Source organism: Callorhinus ursinus, unplaced genomic scaffold (assembly GCF_003265705.2).
Source record: "Callorhinus ursinus isolate GAN/ISIS: 27379988/994484 unplaced genomic scaffold, GSC_fseal_2.0 scaffold13, whole genome shotgun sequence".
NCBI lineage: Eukaryota > Metazoa > Chordata > Mammalia > Carnivora > Otariidae > Callorhinus > Callorhinus ursinus.
Window position 1 is genome coordinate 40,533,092 of NW_027397075.1, and position 23,166 is coordinate 40,556,257.

At 40.0% G+C, this 23,166-nt stretch overlaps 1 protein-coding gene across 1 annotated transcript in view; it reads left to right on the forward strand.

Annotated features, from left to right (window-relative positions):
* COLGALT2 (collagen beta(1-O)galactosyltransferase 2) overlaps positions 1-23,166 on the forward strand; it is a 106,358-nt gene that overhangs the window by 56,663 nt on the left and 26,529 nt on the right. Inside the window, exons 2-6 of the mRNA XM_025878024.2 lie at positions 2,566-2,676; positions 5,350-5,467; positions 7,934-8,068; positions 12,005-12,209; positions 17,543-17,662. Of these exons, the coding sequence (XP_025733809.1) occupies positions 2,566-2,676; positions 5,350-5,467; positions 7,934-8,068; positions 12,005-12,209; positions 17,543-17,662 (689 nt within the window). The remainder of the gene's footprint in view (positions 1-2,565; positions 2,677-5,349; positions 5,468-7,933; positions 8,069-12,004; positions 12,210-17,542; positions 17,663-23,166) is intronic.

Sequence of the window (23,166 nt, forward strand, 5' to 3'; positions counted from 1 at the left end):
TCTGTTTAAGTTTTATATCTCTACTGAAGTCAATTTTGCTAACATGCATCTTCTTAGGAAATCCTCCATTATATCCAGTTTTCGAATTTACTTTTCATTGAGTTGTGCAAGGTAATTAAATAATTTCTTTCCTACCAATCATATTCCCTGCATCCTTGTCAGTTCTTATTTTACATATCTGTGTTGTCTCGATAGATTAATAAATGGTTGCTTTGTTGGTTTTCCTCAACAAAAGCAAAATTTTAGGGGAATTTGCTGGGAGGATGGGTGAAATGGCTGACGGGGATTAAGAGAACACATATCACAATGAGCACCGAGTAAAGTAGGGTTGAATCACAATATCGTACACCTGAAACTAATATAACATTGTATGTTAATTATACTAGAGTTGTACAAAAATAAAAAAATTTTTTAAAAAGCAAAATTTTAATTTATTAGTTCTATCCTTTTTCTGTTTTATGCTTCTGGACTTTCTTCCTTTATTATTTTTTTCTTTATGCTTGTTTGTTTTGTTGCTCTTTTCCTAGCTTCCTAGCAGGAATTTAACTCACTTATTTTTATTAATTGAAGGGTATAAAACTGAATTTTTCTGTGATCATTGCTTTAATTGTATCTAAAAATTCTGACACATAGTGTTTCCACGATTTATTTTTAGAATTTCTGAAATTGATTTGTATTTCTTCTTTCACTCAATAGTTGTTTAATAGAGAATTCTTACTGGAATTTTTTGTTTTTTTATTTTATTACCAATTTCTAGTTTTATTGCTTTATTATCACAGAATGTTGTTTATATTCTTTCAATTTTGTGGAGGCTTCCTGTGTAGTATAATTGTTGGTCAATTGTTGTGAAGGTTCCACTTGAACATGAGAAAAAAGCATATCCTTTCTCGCTGTGTTCTTTTTTTTAAACTCTTTTTTTTTATGTTATGTTAATCACCATACATTACAACATTAGTTTTTGATGCAGTGTTCCATGATTCATTGTTTGCTTATAACACCCAGTGCTCCATTCAGTACGTGCCCTCTTTAATACCCAGATCCTCTGTATATTTACTTCCTCCCATTTCACCATCTTCACTGAAAGTGGTATGGTATGTGACTCTTCATCTTGGGGTTGTAAGTTGGAGCCCAATGGGGTGTAGAGATTACTTAAAAAATAAAATCTTGGGCTCTTGGGTGGCTCAGATGGTTAAGCGTCTGCCTTCGGCTCAGGTCATGATCCCAGGGTCCTGGGATCGAGTTCTGCATCGGGTTCCCTGCTCCTTGGGAGCCTGCTTCTCCCTTGGCCTCTTCTCTCTCTGTCTCTCATGAATAAATAAATTAATTAATTAAAAAAATAAAATATTTTAAAAAGTGGTATGCTAACATCTCTTATTATTGGTGTTTCTGTTTTTCCTTGCAATTTCCATCCTTTCCATTATATCAAGGGTTGACAAACTGCAGCCTGTAGATCTATTGCTTATTCTTATACATAAAGCTTTATTGGGATACAGCAATGCACATTTATTTACATATTGTTTGTGGCTGTGTTCCTGCTACAAAGGCTGAGTTAAGTAGTTGCAACAGAGAGGGTATGGCCTGCAAGCCTGAAATATTTACTGTCTTGCTCTTAAAGTTTGCCAACGCCTGTACTATATGAAGGTATGTGAAATGTTAACATTTATTGTGTCTTTGATGTGAATTGTGTCCTTTAGCATTATAAAGTATTGCTCTTTGTCATGGCCACAATTCTACCTTATTTGATGTCAGGATTATAACTCTTGCTTTCTTTCTCTTTCCCAATTAACTGATATGTCTCTTCATTTTTAGTGTTCTGAATTACTTTGTTTTAGATATGTATCTTATATACAGCATGAGTTTGCTTTGCGATACAATTTGAAAATATTTTCTAATAAGTGAGTTAAGCTCCTTTATAAGTAGATCAATCTGTTAAACTTTTACAGTAGAAACCAGTTTTGTATACATTATTTGAAGACTTTTGAAGGTACTCTAGTTTGTATAAGTAATGGTAACATTAATCCAAAATAGGTAAAGATAACTTAGCTTTTTGAGTTTTATATTGGAAACTGTTGCTTTCCCCCTGGAGTGTGTGTGATGACAGTACCACTGATTAGCAATTTTGTTGTGATCTGAAAAGAAACTTGAAAGGAAAATGCAACTGAATTATTGCTTAAATTGATGGTAGTTGTCAGGGAAGTTAAAAGGCAGAGTTTACATTTTGGATAACTAAATATTAAGCCAAATAGAAAAATTTCCAAAAAAAGATTAGTTAGCTTACTCTTAATTCATTTTCTGCTTATACAGTTTTAGTACAACCACTTATTGAATCTGCTATTGGCTGAGCCCTGTTTTAAGGATCTAATGACACAAAAATGATTTTAAGCAGTATCTCTCACTTCAGGAATCTGTTGTCTAGTTTGGACCATGAGGGATTCATTTTCATATGTACATTTTTTTTTTCTTCTCAGAACTGGCCATTCTCCTTTCAATTAATCTGGGGTCTTTGGGATGTCTCCCTCTTTCTTTGGATGGCAACTGAGCTATATTGTACTTTCTCTCATGCAGGGCAGCCACTGATCACAATGTGGATAATACAACAGAAATACTCAGGGAGTGGTTGAAAAATGTACAGAGATTCTATCACTATGTCGAGTGGAGGCCTATGGATGAACCAGAGTGAGTAGTAAGACAACATTTTGTGAACTTCATTTATCCCCCTTCCCTTAAACAGTTTTCCAGCCATTCAGGTGTCTAATCTTGGAGGCCCATATGACTTCTTGGTTATCTCTGTATCTAGTAAGTTATAAGGACCTGCCTTGTAACTGCCTCTCTTCCTCTTTACTCCGGCAGCCACCAGCCAAGTCAATAAATAACAAATAAATTGCCACAGTATATATTTAAAAATATTGATATTATTTATTCATATTTTGAGTATAAGTCTTTCATATTTGGTGGAGCATAGTGAAAAGTTTGCATACTTTTTATATATACTATGCTATTTTACTTATCGTATTTTTATCATCATTCCATAGCAATAGTTAAGGGGTTTCTTCATTATTTCTATGACTGCATAGTATCCATTATATGGATGTACCATAATCATAATGAGTAGTCAATTCCCTACTGATGGGCATTTAGGTTACTTCTTCTCTTAACCATAGCAATTTCTTAGTTACTTCCATCTTCAAGATCATCCTACATACCATACTGTCAAATCAACTTACCTAAAATGCTAATGACATGGTTTAATTTCTCTGTTAAAAGGACTCCAGTGACTCTCCAGTACCCACAGAACAAAGTTCAAATAATTCAGACTTAAACACTTTTTAAAAATTCCATGAACTTAACACCAGCAGGTATGCACCCATATCTCTTGCTTCTTCCCAAAAGAAAACTGCTTTGTCTAGAATGTACCTTTTACTTTCAACCCCAAGCTGTTACCCATGCAGGTTTGTTCTCCAGGAAGGCCCTTTCTGTCTTTGTAACCAGCTCATATGCCAAACCCCACCTACTACAGAAAGCTGTTCCTAATCATTCAAGCTCCAAAGATCTACCTTTCTCGCAACACTTGTATTGCTTATTTCCTACATCATCCTTTTTGACATAGCAATACACGTAAATAACTTTGTTAATTAACTGTGTAATTTATGCGTTTCTTCGAAGTGATTTTTGGGTTCTTTGGCAGAGGTTACAGTATACAAATACTTCATATTTTCCCCCAGTGCTATGTTCTTGGCAGGCACTAAATTAATACTTGTTGCATGAACAAATGAGCAAATGACAACATGAATAAGTGTATTTAAAATGGACTATTGTAAATGTTCCCAAGGCTATTGCAATTCTAGCTTAAGAAATTGTAGAAGTAGAATAAATTGAGTTGCCTGAATTTTTGCCCAGGATAAATCATTTGTTGAAAGCCAAATTTGTATAATAATAATAATAAATGCCATTCCAGAACAGATTTTTTTAGTCTCTTTATATATAATAGTTTTGTTATATATGTATATACATATATATTTCAAATCCCAGCATATGGTCCATATATCAAGCAAAATTTAACAATGAAATTTGAACACTATAAAAGATTTTGAATGCTTTTTTTGGAGTCTCTTATAATGGAATTGGGCCTAACTAGAACAGTCAAAAAGATTATGTACCTACCTTGTATCCTGGTAATTTTCTCTGTGCCCAGATCTTGACTAAATATATTATATGCCAAGGTCAGTGTGAAAAATATTAGTGAAGGCATTTTGGGGGCAATATATTGAGAAAAACAGGACTCCACTGATTTTCACTGAAGCAATAATTAGAAAGACATCTTAGAGAGCCCCTGTTCAGGACATAGTTTTATTAATCTTATTTATATAATTATATTTTCATAATTATACAAGTATATATAGGTACTGTTAACACAGCTAGAAGAATTTGAAATGATGGCTCCTGAGACAGTATCAACACCCACACCAGCTGGAAGCTTTCAGAAGGGTTCTCGAGGGTATGCCAACCCACTTGCTAATGTTGCCATGTGAGAGTCCGGCCCTGGCTGTTTCGTAGATGTTGATAGAGATTCCAATGACATTATGCATCCACTCCATGATCCCACTCTACCTGGGATAAATTAGTGTGTTAGGCTCTGTGGAATCCTTTACTGATACTTGATCAAGTGAATTTAACCTTTGGTTTTTTTCCTGGGAAACTCATATTTTTATGCTGCAAAATTTTTAAATTTATTTGATGGCAGAATATATTTTTTAAAGGTTTTATTTATTTATTTGAGAGAGAGAATGAGAGAGAGAGCAGGAGAGGGGGGAAAGTCAGAGGGAGAAGCAGACTCCCCACTGAGCAGGGAGCCCGAAGCGGGACTCGATCCTGGGACTCCAGGATCATGATCTGAGCCGAAGGCAGTCGCTTAACCAACTGAGCCACCCAGGCGCCCCTGATGGCAGAATATATTAAAAAGTGCTTAGGAACATGAGCTTTGGGGATTTAAATTCTAACTGTGCTGCTTATTAACGTGTAGCATTAGGCAAATGACTTAACCACTCTGCACCAATTTCCTCATCTGTGAAATGGAGAATATTAACCTTGTAAGGACTCCATAGGTTCTTCTTAGAAGCCACTGAAATATTTCATTTAAGGATTCTTGTGTACTGTAAGCCACGTTACTTAATCTCTGCTTCCTTATCTGTAATATGAGGAAGATGATAACAATAATAGTACCCACGCCCTAGGATTGTTGGAAGTTGAAATGAGTTAGTGCATATAAACATTTAGGACAGAGCCTGGAATATATAGGCACTCAATAATTATAAGCTATTATTGTTATTATTACTATTATTATTATTTTAGATCTTACCCTGATGAAATTGGACCAAAGCATTGGCCAGGCTCCCGTTTTGCCCATGTGATGAAACTACGGCAGGCGGCCCTTCGAACTGCGAGGGAAAAATGGTCAGACTATATTCTGGTAAAAAAAAGATGTTTGATTTCTTGACAACTGTTATCTAGAATGTGTCCAAATCAACTGTCCAAAACTTAAGACTGTGGGAGCTATTAAAAAACCCTTTTGTTTGAGAACCAACTCCCCCACCACTTTTTCTATGTGGGGCTTGAACTCACGACCCTGAGATCAACACCTGTCAAGACCTGAGCTGAGATCAAGAGTTGGAGTCTTCAAAAAAAACAAAAACAAAAACAAAAACAAAAACAAAAAAACAGTTGGAGACTTAATGACTGAGCCACCAAGGAGCCTCTCCTCTACTTTTTAATAAACACACAAGGAAAAACTTGGGGAACTTAATATTGGGGTACCTGGATTTCATCTCAAGCCACTCTTGACATGCATTTTCAGTGAGCAAGTGAATAAACTCCTGGATTATTTGATCTCTTTCATGTAATAGGGATAAGAAATCTGAATCCTTTCAGTTCATAGGGAATGCACGGGAAGTTTCTTTTTTGTTTTTTTAAAGATTTATTCATTTATTTTAGAGAAAGGGGGGGCAAAGGGAGAGAATCTTCAAGCAGACTCCCCACTGAGCATGGAACCCAATGAGGGGCTCAGTCTCACAACCCATGAGATCATGACCTGAGCCAAAACCAAGAGTCAGAGGCTTAGCTGACTGAGCCACCCAGGCGCACGCCCCCTTTTTTTAAAGATTTATTAGGGAAGATTCTTAATAACTCTTTAGAAATTTTTTTCAGATATAAGAAAATAATTATATAAAAAAGGATTCAAATTAACAGCTCTGAAACTCCATTCCCTTTTGTTCCTCAGTGATCTGGGGGACTGTCATCCCTCGTTTTTTAAGAGACAATGGATTATTACTTACAGTAAATAGCATGTCTACCAGCATGCTTGTGGCACTTCCCCTGACCCCCACTTCTCACACAGGTGATGTCATGGGCTGAGATGGATGCTCTGTATCCAGCGGTTTTGTATCACAGCTGAGGAACCCAGAGCTCAGGGAACTTACTGCCTTTATAGCAAGCAGTCAGCATACCTGCTCTTTCTCTGGAAAATATGTTACCTCATCTTTCAAGGTTACCAGCTTCACAAACAACCCTGAGAAATGGCCCAGTTAAAGGAACAGTTGAGACCTTGCAGCCCTGGCAGGGGAATGGCATCTCTTGCTTGGCTTCTTGATGGCTCCTAATTATGCTAGGTTCTCATGGAGAATTTCTCTCTGTGGAGAGGTTCCATCACTTTTCTTAGAACTTTCAGAATGGTCCAGAAAAATGCTGGACTCAATGGCTAGGAACCAGTGTTATCTTCTGTCCTTGTCCTCCAGGAACCTACCTTAATTGGAAAGGAGGACAGCTTCCTAGGCAGCAAGTTGCTATAGTCCGCATTTCCCTTCTGAAAGTTGACAGGCGCTTTTTTTCTTTGCAAGTTTATGGGAATGAAGTTCTCCATCTGTAGCCCCCAAAATCCATTTAATTCTTTTGGTGGGCATTTTCCAGTACAATCCTAGAAATAATACCAATAAAGCAAAGACAATATGGTTTCATTAGACTTGTCAATATCTGCTCTCCGTCACTAAACTCTGATTCCTAAAAGGAATACTTTTGACCTATGGCCATCCCCAGCCCATAACCACGACAAAAATCAACCCAATAATTTATCTCATGCACCTGTCCAATACAAATAATTTCATATACATTTTCAAGTTGATGATATTTAACATGATAAAGCTGTTTAAATGTCATTGAAGCATACAAATACTGAGTCCCAAATTTTTGGGTAAACAGATTGACTATCATAAGAATGAAAGCTTCTGATTATTTATGTGTGTGTGGTAAAATATACATAACATAAAACCTACCATTTTAATTTTTTTAAGTGTACAGTTCAGTGAGATTATTTATTTTATATAATACAATCTATTGTTAAACTATCCCTATACCTGAATCAGTGTTAACATGGACTTCTGCTAAGAGAGGGATAAGCTTCATGGGTTGATATAATGTACATTCAACAAAAATTCTACTTGTAACATTAAAATGGCATTGATAGATCTGTTTTGGGCCATTTTGGCATTACTATGGACAACCTAAATAAGTCTGTTCGTTTGTACCTAGGCTGGGCACTCAATGAGTGTTTTTGGATGACTCTTTAAGAGCTCTTGGGAGCTGTTAGTGGTTAATAACCACTAACCAAGGTGTGGCTTGGGTGCTGGTTGAGTGTGTACCCAGTATGGTAACATCGATTTATTGCTTGGTGCCTTATGCAGAGCTAGACATGTGGAAGTGAGTCTAAATGTATTTTGCCCAAATGAATGCCATCTGGCTTCAGCAAGTTCCAATAAGGAGAACATAAATAACTGGTTCCATGTCTCATGGGCAAGTTTCTGTGATCCTTCAGAAGTGCTGGGTTAGTCTTGAACCCAATACAGAAAAGTACTTTTTCACCCGACACTATCTTTTGTTTTCCTAGCTCATAGATGTCGACAACTTCCTGACTAATCCACAGACCCTCAATCTAATGATTGCAGAAAACAAAACCATTGTGGCACCCATGCTGGAGTCTCGGGGCCTGTACTCTAATTTCTGGTGCGGAATCACACCTCAGGCAAGTCTTCTGGCTGATGGATTAAGGCTATGGGTTTTAACAAGGCACCCCTTATGTCAGCCATGGCCCCGTTCACCTTTTTCCTTACTTCCTCCCTTGAAATGTGCGTGTCATGGTGTTACAGGAGTAAGCATGTTCAGGAAAGGAGGAAAATCCATATCTAATGCATAATCCAATGAGTTCTTTTATATTAATGAATTATGAAGAAAATATTTTAGTGAGCTTAGCCTTAGAAGCTTTAACTTAACCAATAAAGCTTACTGATATTTGTATTTTGTTCCTCTCTGATTCTGAGATTTTTTTAAAAAAAGGCCTTTTTGGTATTAAAACATAAGAACACTATAGAAAAATTTGGAAATGGAAAAAAGTAAAAAAAAAAAATTATGTGACTCCCCACGACTCTAACATCATGGATAACAGCATGTTGTTAGTAACTATATCATCACGTGGCTATAATGCAAATTACTTACCTTTTTCTTAGTTTAAAATTATTCAAGTTGCTTGCAACTTTTAACTATTATAATGCCCATGATGGTTAATGTACATTTTTCTGTATTTAATATTATGACCTTAGGATAGCTTCTTAGAAGTAGAATTACTGAGTCAAAGAGTATACATATTTTGATGACCTTTGATATATGTTGCCAAATTTATTTCCAAAGACATCTAATAATCAGAGCTGCTATGGTAGCTGGCTCTTACAAAATTCAAGTGAAAAACAAAATTTTAAATTTCCATCATCTCTTTTCCGTTGTAAAAATCTTCGAAGTCTAGAACTCTGTTACAGTGAATACTTCTGGCTGATTGTATTTTTAATTCTCTAGCTAATAAATTAGATAAATTAAAGAGATAAACTGATCAGTGTAGTATCAATATGGAATAAAGCTGTGCTAAGGGGAAAAAATGTCTCATGCTCAAAGGGCTAAATTTTGAGCCCCTCTTTTATATTTGGTTTTGTTTTGGATGCAGAATGAGTCCAGTGGTGTGCTGATAAATGTTTAATAACTGGCTCTCCGTGGGGGGAAAAGCCCTGATTGGTCTCATTTGCCAGCTTTAATAGTGTAGGTACTCTCGCCATGTAAACAACTTAAATGCTGTCGAACTGAGGGAAAGTTGAGTAATTGCAGTGTAGCCACTTGGTGATATAATGACAAAAAATATACAAAGCCACCGTCTGTGGTATTTTAGAATGGTGGGAATTAACATGATTTTTTTAACAGATTTTAAGCTACCAAAATGTCAACTGGCTTGCAAAATTTCTGAAAATTTAACAAACAGTAGCTTTAGCACACTGCTGGATGAGCCATTCCTCTTTGGTTACAATTTTTTCCTGCAGTTCTGAGAGATCTTGAATGCATGTTATCCACCTCTCTTTTAAGGAGACATTAAGTTCATATTTACAAAAGACATTCAGTTCCTTGGGGAGAGAACGTTTTATTAAGTTCATTTAAATTCATACACTCTCAGTTAGTAATCCGCAGTGTTTCACATGATAGAATCCACTCAAGGGCTGTTTTTAATGAGTTATGCGTTGACATCAGGAAAAAGGCTGGATTACCCTAGTAACTACAGCCTCTAGGTTTTTATTATCTCCTTATTTGCTTCAGTCATTAAAAGCAAACAGGAGAAATGTGCTCACTTATTTTGCACAGTAAAATAGAGAGCAACTTAGGGGCAATTCTAATTTTTTCTCTCTCTTTTTTTGGCTTTCTACCATTCTTAGTCAGGCTTCTGCTAGGGTAGGAACAGAAACAGCCAATGACTTCATAAACTAAAAGCAGGCCCTGGTTTCCAGAGACTTTAAACACATCCAAAACAAAATGACCCTGGTGTTGTCTGGCCAAGAACAGGAATTATTTATTATCAACAACATTCATTTTTTTTTTTTTGTCAAAAAAGATCCATCTGTCATCTGCCTGTCTGCAGAAGGCATATTCATTCTCTCTCTCTCTCTCTCTCTCTCTCTCTCTCTCTCTCTCTCCCTCTTTCTCTCTCATTTTCTCACCTTCCTTCTGCTCACCCTCAGGATATTCAATGATTCATCATCATGAGTTTTGCAAACTTCTCATTCTGAGAATATTGTTCCTAAGTAGTCTAGAACTTTGTATTTGACATGCGTTCTTAGGCAGTCCTTCAAAGAACCAGTGTTTCCTTTATCCCTTGGAAGAATGCTCATAAATTGAAGGATGTTAAGCAATCCTTAAGTTAAAGGCTAATAAAACACTGTAGCAATAATACTACCTCATATAATGAATTACAGTTGTCAAAGTATCTTCATAGACCTTATCACATGTGATCCATTCTACAATCCCATGAGATAGACGCATCAGCTGTTATCCCATTTTTCAGGAGAAGAAAGTCAGCTTAAAGCCGTTAAGCATGGGCTGAGATCAAACAGTTAAAGGAAGGTTAAGATGACTCTAACACTCACATCTTTTAAGTTCTTAATTTGTGATCCTTCTACGTTATTACATGGTCAGTGTTAGGGTGAGCTCAGCCAGAACACCTACCTGGGCCCTGAAGGAAGTGTCGGAGAAGTAGAAGAGGCTGCAGTGCCTAATGTGTGGTCACTGACATCACAACAGAAAATGTGACCATAAAATAAGGTGACTGATCAATAAACATGGGAGAAGTTCTCTGTCCACTGAGTATTCTGCCCTTCAGGGTGCTGGCTCACACCCATTCCATGAGCCTGCTGTCGCCTAGAACATTTTTGGAAATGCATTTCAAAGCTTCCACATACATTTAACATCTTCATACATACATCATGCATCTTCTTCTTTTCTGGAACAGATTTGATCTTTGGCAGTAGTCAGGTTATAATTGGTGCCCCTGGAGTGTAAGCTCCAGTGGATTCCATACTTCGTGAGGGCTAAGGCTGGGGATGCTTATTTACTGCTAAGTCTCCAGCATCTAAACACAGTGCCTGGGATATAGCAAGGACTCAGTAGATGTTTTTTGAATGAACAGTTAAGTTTGGGGGCAGGGGGAAGCTGGGTTATTCCAAACCAGTGTGTTCAAAACCACAGAGTAAGGAGGTTGGTTGTCCTGTGTGCTCATCCAGAAAGAACTTTCTAAAGGAGAATCCCCAAAAGAGTGTGGAGCAGTGGGGGCACCTTCACCAGAATATTGAATAAGTAACTGCACTGAAGGACCCTCTTTGTATGTTTAAGTACTACAGATTTCATTAAAAATATTAGCCAGATAAGGTAGTAATTTTAGTATTAGCCAGTATATTTTTATGCTTTCTTAGTGCTAGGCACTATTCTAAGCATTTTTCAGATTTTACCTTACCTAATTTTTTCACGCAACCCCATGGAGTAGACCGTGCTGTCATTCCTGGTTTACAGATGAGGGAATAGGCACAGCAAAGTTGAGTCACCTGACAGGTACTTCCAGACAATTAGTTGCTGAGATAGAATTTGAATTTGGGCAGCCAGACACCAGAACCTGTGCTTTTAACTTCTCTGCTCCACCACCTCTTAATACTTTTCTTCACATTCAATCACACATCAATATAAAATATACTTTTATGAGATCATTAAATCCAGAGATAGGCTGAAACCAAAATTATTTCTTATTTTATTTTATTTTATTATGTTATGTTAGTCACCATACAGTACATCATTAGTTTTTGATGTAGTGTTCCATGATTCATTGTTTGCGTATAATACCCAGTGCTCCGTGCAATACACGCCCTCCTTAATACTAAAATTATTTCTGATAACAAGACCCTTTAAGTGTTATTTTCTATGCAAATAGCATTTCTTGAGCTCTGCTGGAAATTCTTAGACCAAGATAAGAATAGCGGAAGTGACTTTGCTTGGGGACTTCTCCTCAACTGGCGGTGGCTTAGAAGGAAGGAGCCTAGCCGAAGACTGGGAAGGATAAAGGCCTCAGATCAGAGAACAAAGCCCACCTATTTCTCTTTTCCAGGGCTTCTATAAACGCACCCCAGACTACCTTCAGATCAGAGAATGGAAGCGGATGGGCTGCTTTCCCGTTCCCATGGTTCACTCCACCTTCCTAATTGACCTCAGGAAGGAGGCCTCTGACAAGCTGATGTTCTATCCCCCGCACCAGGACTATACCTGGACCTTTGATGACATCATCGTCTTTGCCTTCTCCAGCAGGCAAGCAGGTACTGGTTGTGTTCAGTTGTCCTGTCACCATGGAAACACTGCAAATAACCAGGTCCTCTGTTTCGTGCATCTTCGTATAAAACAGACCTATATAAACCTGTTCTTTCAGGTAGTATTAGAGACAATTGTTTGCAATTCAGGACCCTCTGTTTCTGTCCCTGTGAACATCAATGACCCAGAGCCAGGGCTGGCCCCTCCTCAGAAATCCACTCTCCATTTTTTGAGTGCTGGGGAGACCGTGCAGGTGGTAGCCGCCATGAGCAGGTGATTGCTTCTCTGTGGTGCTGCTGCATCATTTTGTTCGCTATAGGAATTTTTTATTAATGGGAAACTGTGACAGAAGCCCAAAACAACATTGGCAAAGACCCCAGACTTTAAAAATAGAAGTTTATCTCTTCTTAAAAAAGTCTGAGCTGGCAGAGTGACACTGTTCCCCAAAGTTTTCAGAGCCCCTGGCTCCTTCTCTGTTGCTTCCTCATCCTCCATGAGTATTGTCCCTAATTGGATGACCCAAGACATCTCATCAGTATGGATGCATTCTAGCCAATGAGTAAATGCTGGAGAGGGAAGGGCACTCCTTCATTTTAGGACTTGAACATGTCACTTCCATGCATATCCCCTTAGCCAGAATTTAGTCACAGGTCAACTCGTAGCTGGAAGCAGGGCTCAAAATGTGCTCTTTATTCTCTGCAGTCTAGAGCCCCAGTTCTCTTACTCTAAAGGAGGAGGGGACAGATCTAGGGAGGCAACCAGCAGTCTCTGCCACAGTCCCCATGCAAAGAAAGGCAGAGCCAGAGCCTTTCAAGAACCACGGGGAAGCGTTTCCGGTGGGGCCCGTAGGCTTTTTGAGGAAGACGAGTCAGTAGGAGGGTAAGTGATTTCTCTTGTGTCACCTTGCACATGCCATCAGGGAGGCTTTCATTCACTATGGCAATTCAGCAGGAAGATACATGACATTCCTAAAGCAAAGCTGTATTCTCAAGATCATTCAGACCTTCCTGAGAGAAGTCAGGTCCCATTATCCATGAGCCAGAAACATGTCATTTCACCACTAGCAAAAGTGAGCTCAGAAACCAAGCACATGGTGAATAAACTCATGTGGCCGTATACATAGTGGAGCTGAGACCAGGCAGCTGAGGCAAATTGCTGGCAGGTGAGAATGTTAATACAAACTCAAGGTACAGCTCACACAGCAGGCCATCTCTAAAGCCATTGGTGTCCCACTCATCAGTTGTAGACTTGGTAGGAATGAGAATATTTGGTGGAAATATGGAAGGCTGATTATTTTTCCTTGGCTGCTAGAGCCATTTAGACCCTTGGGCCAGGTGTAGGCATTCTTGAGCCCCGTGTCAGGGCAAAAGCAGGGTTCCTATCCTCATCTGGATTGGGAGTTTCTTTTAACTCGGTCTGTGATTTGCTCTGACTTCTCCAGGATGAGAAGCAGACCCGGGGCCTTGTCATTCCTTTGGGTCGTGCCAGTCCCTTTGCTTCCAAGCCTGCAGTAAGGATGTTCCAAGAAAGTGAACTATTCACAATTACGGTAATGGTCCTTGCCTAACAGAGTCCTCTCTGATAGTCAGTGCATAAGGTATTATTGTGACCCATGCACTCAATTATTAGAATATATTTTTTTAAACGAAGAACTGGATTTGGGGCTGGAAGAGTGACACAGGCTGGATAGGAATTTTTCAGCTCTGTCCTTTCCTTGGCCTGTCCACTCAGACTTCATTTTTTATGGGTCAGACTCCCATAGGCTTTCCCAGGACATTGCAAACAGATGGATAGGCCCAAAGCTGTTTGGTGATTCAACTGGGGAGAGAAGAGGTAGAAAAGAAAGGAGAGGGAATCAATATTCTAGGCCTTGCCTTCCTGCCTGGCATCGTGTTAGGTTCCGTGTTACTTGGAGAGGTCTTTGCATGTGGAAACGTGAGTAGTAGTTGTGAAGCAGGGAAAGCTGAGGGTCACACCGGTGGTATAAACCATGCACCCATCAGGGGGCAAGCAGGAAAGAATCACTGTCATTTGGGGAAAATGAAAGAGCTTTTCTAAGAGCCCTGTGGCTCCAAGGTGGCACTTGAACTTCTCTTGAAGTATTTCCAGGAGAGACAAGAATGAGCCTGGGAGTCCTGTGCAGCCCATGGAAGATTTGGAGATCCAAAGCAAAGCACTCCCCTTCTCCCTTGATGAAAGATGATTTGCGTTCTCTTGTTCTCACTCTGTGAATCTCCCTAGCTGTGTTTCCTCCACTGAAGCATCATTTGTTAAATGTCCAACAGGCAATTAAGGGTCTGCAGATACCCGGCAGGACCGTCTCACCACAGACCTTGATCCTTAACCTTTCACCTCGGACTCCAGTCATTGCCACATGAGGGTTGATGAGTGAGAGGGGCAATCCAAGTGTGCTGGCGCACTGGGGTGTGGCTGCTGAGCTAGCCCCCGAGGAGAACACAGGGTCATAGGCAAGTCTCTGAGGCTATAATGAAGCCAAGGTCAGGAGTTCACTTCCCATTGTGGCCAGGGATGTCGGCTCTGTATCCACAGGAGCCATCTCTGGCGCCGGCCAGTCATCTTCCGAATGTCTGCTGTTGAGTCAAAAAAGGCAAGCAATGTGGGTGACGGGCAGGCAGATCTGCCTCCTACATGGCACTGGTAGTAATCAAAGTGCCTCCCATGTGTGAGAATGGCAACTCCGAATTATTACTGGTTCTGAGACTTGGCTTTGGAACCCTGGGCAGATAAGAAAATACTTGGCTTTGGCTCTTTAGGGACAAAGGTTTCATGCTAATGACTTACTGTGTGACCTTGGACAAGTCATAGCCCTCCTGAATCTGATTTGTCATCATCAAGGATAAAAATAAGCATATCAATTTGCCTTGTTAAGGTACTATGTGAGAACAAGGAAATGTCGGATATTTTCACAAGACAAGTACAGAGCTTTGAGGTATAGTTTCATTTACCAATCTTTTCCAAAGGGAAAGAAAATTGTTTTCTCCAGAAGTAGGTTTCATTGAGAGTACCAGTTTCCTTTATAGATTTTAACTAATGATCAACACATTTCCTTTTAAAATGTTTATGTTTTTAACAAATTATCCATGTACGTAGTTGAAAGAGTTCAAAGAGTCCTCCAAGATTTATTATAAAATTAGAAGTCCCCTACACATCACCCCCTTGTACCTCATTTCCCTCTTCTAGAAGACAGACACTTTTAACTCTAACAGATGATGGTAGACGTGTAATATTATATCCGTGCTTCTAAATAATATGCTCGTGTTGCTACTTCTTGATTCTCTGGTTTTGCTTGAGGCATTATCTATTGAGTGTCCACTGCGGAAGATGAGGAGTTAGCTCTCTCCCCTCCCTTTGCTCCGTCAGTGCAAACACGGTCTTCCCAATACCCTGCCCTCTTGATAGAATTACATGGTGATTTAAGATAGATCATGGCCAGTGCTTTTGTTGTTCGAGTTATACGAACCTAATTCCAGGCTGAGCCACTTATAGACTATGGTTAGTTTGCCTTCCATATTCAACTTAAAAATGCCCCCCCCCTTTTTTTTGCTTAGTTTTATTACTCCAAATACAATCTCAAACTAAGCCCTAGTTGTCTAAAACCTCTCTTAGAATGGTCCAATTTTTCAGATGTTCTTTTTGCACGTTTGTGAAGCTGTCTCTCCTGGAGCCTTCCGATGTACTTGCATCCGAGTGGTGCCACACCTATTGACCCCAAACCGGGATGCCCTTCTCCTCCCTCCCTCCCGCCCACATGGACGCCCCTGTCAATTATGTTTCAGGTCTCCCTTGTTTTCTGTGACCCGCCCCCTCCTCTTCTCCTTCCCCTTACTCCTTCCCCTTCTCTTTCTCCCGCGTCATCCAGTCACTTTTTGAGAAAGTGCGATGGTAAGTAAATACTTATGACCTTGCATGTGTGAAAATGCCCTTCTTGTCCCTCCACATTTGTTGGACACCTTGGCTAAGTCTCATCTCCCCTTTTTACTGACGCTTTGGAAAGGTGAATGGTAAAATGATTTACCTAATTACGATCGAGAGGCAACCGAAACATGAAATCACTTTCCTTCCATTTTCTGATTGCATCATGACTTTGCAAGAGGCTACGTTTTGGTTCGAAGTTCTGCTGAAGGATCGTGTAGGCAAACAGCAGAGTTAGTGAGTTCACTTGGTCAAGCAAGAGAAGGGACAGCGCATGCTGGACCAGCCCTGGTTTGAGCCAGATTCAGCAAAAAGGAGGATAAAGGCCCTTTTCTTTCCCCCGCTCTTCTCTGTTAATGCCGTGAGACAGGTTCACCTGATTTGGCAGGTGATAGAGCTGACTGGAGGAAATTTCATCTGCACAACATAGAGAAGTCACTCTGCAGGTAATTCTGTTTCTGGAAAGCATAGATGAGTACAGCAATTAACCAGTCAGAAGCTTGGACCCATGGACCAGTGCTTGGCAGACTCATCCTTTTCATTAGGATTAATTCATTAATCCTATAAATTAATCCCATTAATTTCATTAATCTTTTCTTTAGGTGGGACTGTCAATTGTTGGATCTCTATGAGACCATCTGATTCCTATAGTCCTAGCTGTCTGGCTAAACAGAGATGCTGTACAACTCTTGGAGTTAGCCATCTGGGGCCTTGGAAACCCAGTGTTGAATACAAGAGGGCGGGGCATTTTTCTGGTATTGTCACACTGAAGGTTCTTACCAGGACTTGAAATGCAGACTCTTTTGTCCCTTTATGAATCTGTTATACAAGTTTCACGTCTGTTGGTTGACTCCAAATTCATGCCTGCTAAGAGAAGAAATAAAACCATGGAGAGCCATGGAGAATTCTAAATTTCCTTTGTTTTTTGTTCTCCCTATGCCTAGATTTAGCTTTAATAATCTGTCAGCCTCACAGGATTTTCCTGTTTGCTTTCATATCAAATGTGCATTTTATTCCTCATTTTCTTGTTATTTCCTGTAGGCGGATTACAGTGTTCCATTCTGTTCTCTGGAATGGGAATTCCTTGCCTCCTTTTGATTCCTTCAAGCCTTTAGTGTTCATTTCAGACCACGAGTATGCTTTTTCTTTGGAAAGAAAAAAAATCAATTTCCTCTGAGCTGAAGAATGGCCCACGGTTTTTATTAGCCCCCAACGCTGTGTTAAATTTTCTTAATAAAGAGCATTTTTGAGGTCTACAGACAGCGTCTGAAACAACTACTGTTCGGTTTCAGTGCCAAACTCAGCTTCAGCCACGGTCCAAGCATTTTTTTTTTCCCTTAGTTGTCTATAGGGAACCAAGAACTATGTTTTCTGACTGGTTGCTTTTGTTGCTCTCTTGGGTCCTCAGGCATCCAGATGTACCTCTGCAACCGAGAGCACTATGGCTACCTGCCCATCCCCCTGAAGCCCCATCAGACCCTGCAGGAGGACATCGAGAACCTCATCCATGTGCAGATAGAAGCAATGAGTGAGTGATCCTGGAGCCTCTAGTTCCCTTGCCACCGTGACCATACCAGCCACTCCTCCCCTCTCCCAGGACTGAGATCTCACAGCCACCGGTCTGCCTTGGCTGAAACATTCATTTGTTCATTCATTCTTAAACTTCTCCTATGCGACATACCAATATGGCAAGGTCTGCCCTTAGGGAGCTTCCGATCCAGGTGCCGAAGCTGGGTACACAGTAAATACATCTCACACAAGGTCATAAGGGCTAGAATGGTGTTTTGTGGTGTGGACTTAAACTCTAAACTTTTACTGCTTTCTAATTATATGATTTTCGTAAAGCAGTCTAACCTTAGTTGTGAAATGGAGATAAAACCTTAGGGCTGGGGGCAAATTCTCCATGATATATATCAGAAGTCCAATAACAATAATTATGATTTCAACTTAATAATAGCTTATCATGTAACAGATACTAGGCTAAGCATTTTTTGTCCATAGTCTCATTAATCCTTACAACACTCAATGAAAGGGTTTTTATTATCCCCATATCACAGATGAAGAAGTGCAGTGTCAGCAACTTGCCCTAGATCACTTGGCTAAACAAATGACAGCTTGGGACTTGAACCAGTCTTGCGATCTGCAAAGCTCCTGTCCTTAAACACGGCATCCTTATTGCCTCTGTGTCTAGCATGAAGTCAGAATTGGTAAATGCTCAATAATTGGTCGCCATACTAATTATGGTGTATAATGTGCAGTGGTGACTAAAGGAGAAGGTAATGGATAAACCCTGCCCAAGGAAGGATGTTGGAAATGGCTTCCCAAAGGACGGAATATTTGCACTTCATTTTCACGCAGCATCTGAGAAATTCTGTTATTTGTCGCGGGAGTGTAGGATGTGGCGGGGGGGGCAGTGGGGATGGCTGGGGAGGCACAGCAGGAAGTGAGGCTGGAAAGTGGGCAGGAGCCCAGCCAGAAGGACCTCTGATGTATATAAGAAGGTGTTTGGACTTTTTCTGAAAGGAGAGGGAACTCTTAAAGAGATTTTTAGCGGAGAAATGTCTGATTGAAATCTGGATTTAGAACGGTTTCTCTCACGGTAAGAGAAGTATGGCTGGAGTAGGGTGGGGCAGGGGATGGCTGGGCTCAGGCCAGAGGTGAAGAGGACATTTTGGACATTACATGGTAAACTAGGCAAGAGATGGTGAGGATCCGAGCGAGGGCAGGACCAGGGAGAATGGAGAGGAAGGAAGAGATTAAGAGAACCTCGTGACATAGGCTTGAAGGGACTCAGCCAAGAATCTGTGGCTGAACAAAAGGGAAGCAGAGAAAAACTTGTAAGTTCTGACTTGAGTGCTTTGGAATCACTGTAGGAGCTTTGAATGGTATAGAGCACTCAGAATAAAGGGGACGTTTGCAAAGAAAAGTCATGAGTTCATTTTTAGACCCACTGAATTGCCTGCGAATATCTATTTCTTGCTCCCCACCTTCAGACAGTAAATGCCTTGTTCATCATATTTGTCTCAAAGTATAGTCCTTTGCCTGTCACCTAGTAGGCACCCAGTAAATATTTGTTGAATAATTGAATGAATAAATGAGTGAATGAGTTTAGGTTGAAATGTCTAGTGAAGAGATGGAGAGATGAATCTATCAAGCCTAAAGAGGTTGAGTTGAGATTCCATCAACAAGATAATGTGACATCCCAGAATTTCAATAAAACAGGAGTGTGAGATGTGGAAGGAACTTCAAGTAAGATAAAGACTGGAAGTCCAATGGATTTTTCAGCTAATGCCCATAACAAGGATGGTTTCAAAAAGGCTGAATCAGAATTCAAAGTGTTTGAGAAGTAACTAAGAAGCAAGGAAATAGAGAAAAAGGAGAGTTTTTTTTTTTTTTTTAAAGAAACATGGTTGGGACCCGATAGTAAGAAAGACAATAGTAATTTAAAAGATTCATCTGAAGATTCCTTTAAATAGCAGGCTCTCCTACTGTATTTATATAAGCTTCTGTTTGCAAACTATCAGTCAGCTCAATATACCCGGAGCATATCAGTGGTGCTGAGTAAAGTACGTCCACAGACTATACTTGGGGTGAGGAGAGGAGCACTCCTACCATCACAAGCTTTGCATGCTGATGTGCATGATAGTTTGTAAGCCATCCAATCTTTCCTCATCTCAGTGTCCCTGGGTTTGAAAAAAGCAACAAGAGATACTATTGCTCTCTAAGTATATAGAGAATAATAGGGACAATGAACAAAAATTCCAGCCTTCCATGGAGGGGGGGATGAGAATTGAATAGGGAGCTGGTTCATTGCGACAGTATTTCTTGAACCAGCCCTTAGGAATTTCTTTTGTGAATTTCTTTAATACATACTGTTTCTGCCTATTGTCTATGTTCTAGACAAGGGCAGTACCTTACTGCCTTTTATCCCAAGCACCTAGCACAGTGCATGATATATGGTTGCTACCAAACAAATAGTTGCTGAATGTATGACAAAACAAGTGAAAGAATGAGTAAGGGAAAACATGAAAACTGTATTGCAAAGAGCACTGAACCTGAATCCAAAATAATGAATTTCAACCCAAGCTCTGTCACTTAGGAAGGGGGAATTCACCTCTTGGAGCTTTAGTTCCTTTATCTGTGGAGTAAGGATAATAGCACTTATTTTGCAGGGATAGGAGAGGCAAATAAAATAATGGACATCGACTCCATAAAATATTGAAGCATTGTGGTTATTAGGACTCAGTTTGACCCTTGGTAATGTGTGTCCCCTTATCACCCCTGTTTCATCGCCATCAGACTTGACTCCAAGTAGATGGCAGCTCAGAGAGGGATGGTGAGAACCTTGCCTTCTCTTGTTTCCCCCCATAGAACGGAGAGCACAGAAGCTTCCCTGTACATAGAAGCACACACATTGTCAATAAAGTTTTTTAATTATTATAAATTACAATCATGCACAACACCATGCGATGTAAGTAGAATTCATCTGAAAAGAACCTATAATTTATAGCTGTCATTATTGATCTCCCAATGCATACCAAGTCTAATGTTAGGTACTTTATATACGCCATTTTATTATTGCATTTACCTTCTTTAGTTATAATTTTGTTAAAATTTCAGATTCTGAATTTTAAAAAGTAGAACATAATTGGAGTAAGAAAAATGATTAGAAAAATAAACCTTTGAGGGTAATAATGCAGAAATACAGACTGGAGGCCACTGTAGGATTAAGAAAAGGATAATCATGAAATCATATCTGTCAAGTGTCCTCAGGAAAGATAAGCCAGATATTAAAACATTTGGCACAGCATCTGGAATCTGGCTGCTATTAGACTATCCCAATTGCAGCATTAGAACAAGAATTATATCTATGTACAAACATTGAATGCCTTCCTACAATCTATGAGTCACTCTATGAAGGATTCAAAACATTTTACAACCAATTCTCTGTTTTGGGTTTATCTATTTAACTGGAGACACAGGATCAACCATTAAAAGATGCCAATAGTTCAGTACAGTGCTTTGTAAGAGGAGCACATGTAAGAGCAGTTGGAGTTTGGAATTGGGAGAAATTGCTGTGGGCAGGTGTGTTCTAGGAGAGTCCACCAAGCCCTGGTGGTTCTCAAGCTGGGCTTTGCTAGAAGTTTAAACAGAAGGAGTGATACAGTGAGGGCACTATAGGCAGAGGAAACAGACTGAGCAAAGATATCATCCAAAAAGCGTTCTCACCCTGGAAGAGAGTTGGCTTTGAATAGTAGAAGTAAATAAAACTTGAGGGTTAGGGTGGCTTAATTGTTGTGGCCTTTGAATTGCCCAGCTAAGGCAGAATGCCCACCCTGAAAGCAGTAAGGAAGCAAGGAAAATTTTAGAAGAGAGAGTCAGGCTGTTAAGTACTGATTAAACACTTACTATATTCCATGGATCGTTCAAGATGCTGGAGATAAAACAGTGAGCAAAATCAGCAGGAGCTTCACCCTCAAGGAATTTATATTCCAACACAGAGAGATAGACAATCTACCGAGGGAGCAGCCACATGAATACTTGGGGGAAGAGTGTTCCAAGTAGAAAGACCTATAGGGGTGCCTGGGTGGCTCAGTCGGTTAAGTGTCTGACTCTTGATCTAAGCTCAGGTCTTGATCTCAGGGTCATGAGTTCAAGCCCTGCACTGGGCTCCACACTGGGCAGGGAGCCTACTTAAAACATAACAAAACAAAACAAAACAACAACAACAAAAAAAACCCCAAAAAAACTACAAAGGTTGTTAGGAGAAACTGTGATGATCCACGAACAGCAGGCCAATGTGGTCAGAGTACAGAGGAGTTGAGTAGAAGGAGTTGAGGTCGTGGAAGAAGATGTGTCCAGATCAAGCAGAGCCTTGCGGCCACAGCAAAGAATTCAGATTTTATTTTAAGAGTAATGGGATAACATGTGGGGTGGGGTGGGGGGAGTGGCATGATGTGATGTATGCATTTAGAAAGATTACTCAGTCTGTGGTGTGGACATTTGAGTATAGGAGGAGCAGTTCCTCTCTCTTGGTGAGAGAAGATGGTGGTTGGGATGCAAGATGTAGCAGGGAGGTGATGAGAAACCGATGGAGTTAGGATATATTTGGTTGGTAGAGCCAACAGGACTTACAGAGACCTGGATGCAGCCAACAAAGGAAAGGAAGGAATCCAGGTGACACCAGGATTTGGGCCTGGGATACCCTTTAATGAAATAGGAAAAGATTTGGGGAGGGAAGTTTTGGTCATGTAAGCTTATGATATTTTTAAAACATCTCAGTGAAGAAGTTAAGAGATATTTGGATATGAGTCTGGAGTTCAGGGACAATAAATACTCCAGCTGGAGACAGACATTTGAAAGTCATCAGCATTAAAAGGACATTTGAAGTCATGGAACAGCGTGAACTTGTTTAGTAGAAGATCATAGAAAGAGAAGAGGGGAGGGAACAGAACAGATCCCTGGGGGAGACAAACAGCCAAGAAGCTGGAAGGAAAAATTGAGAAGTGTCTCAGGAAGGAGCCAGCTGTAGCTGAGAAGTCCAGTGACATGAAGATAGGGAATTTAACATTGGTTCTGTCAAGAGAAAGATCTGTGATGACCTTGATAAGAGCTACTACGGTGCAATAATGGGGACACAAGCCCACTGGAGTAGACCAAAGGGAGGACCATGGGGAGATGAGAAAGTGGAAGTTTGTTGCGATGGGGATAGAGAAGTAGGGTGGTGGCTGAAAGGGAATGAGAGATCAAAGGAGAAGTTGTTTTGTGTCGTTTTTTAGCATATTCATATACTAACAAGATTTTAGCATTTTCATATACTGACAAGAAAGATTCAGTATATGAGGAGAACCAGATGATGTAGAAGAGAAGGAGGCAGTTGTGAGGCTGAAGTCCTTGAGAAAACAAGAGGCGATGTAACCTAAGACAGTATTGGAGAAGTTGTCCGAGGTGGGAACAGAGAGGCTTCTTCCCCCCCGAGCAGATGGGAATGCAGAATGTGTAGGAACAGATGCAGCTGGGTTTGTGGACTTG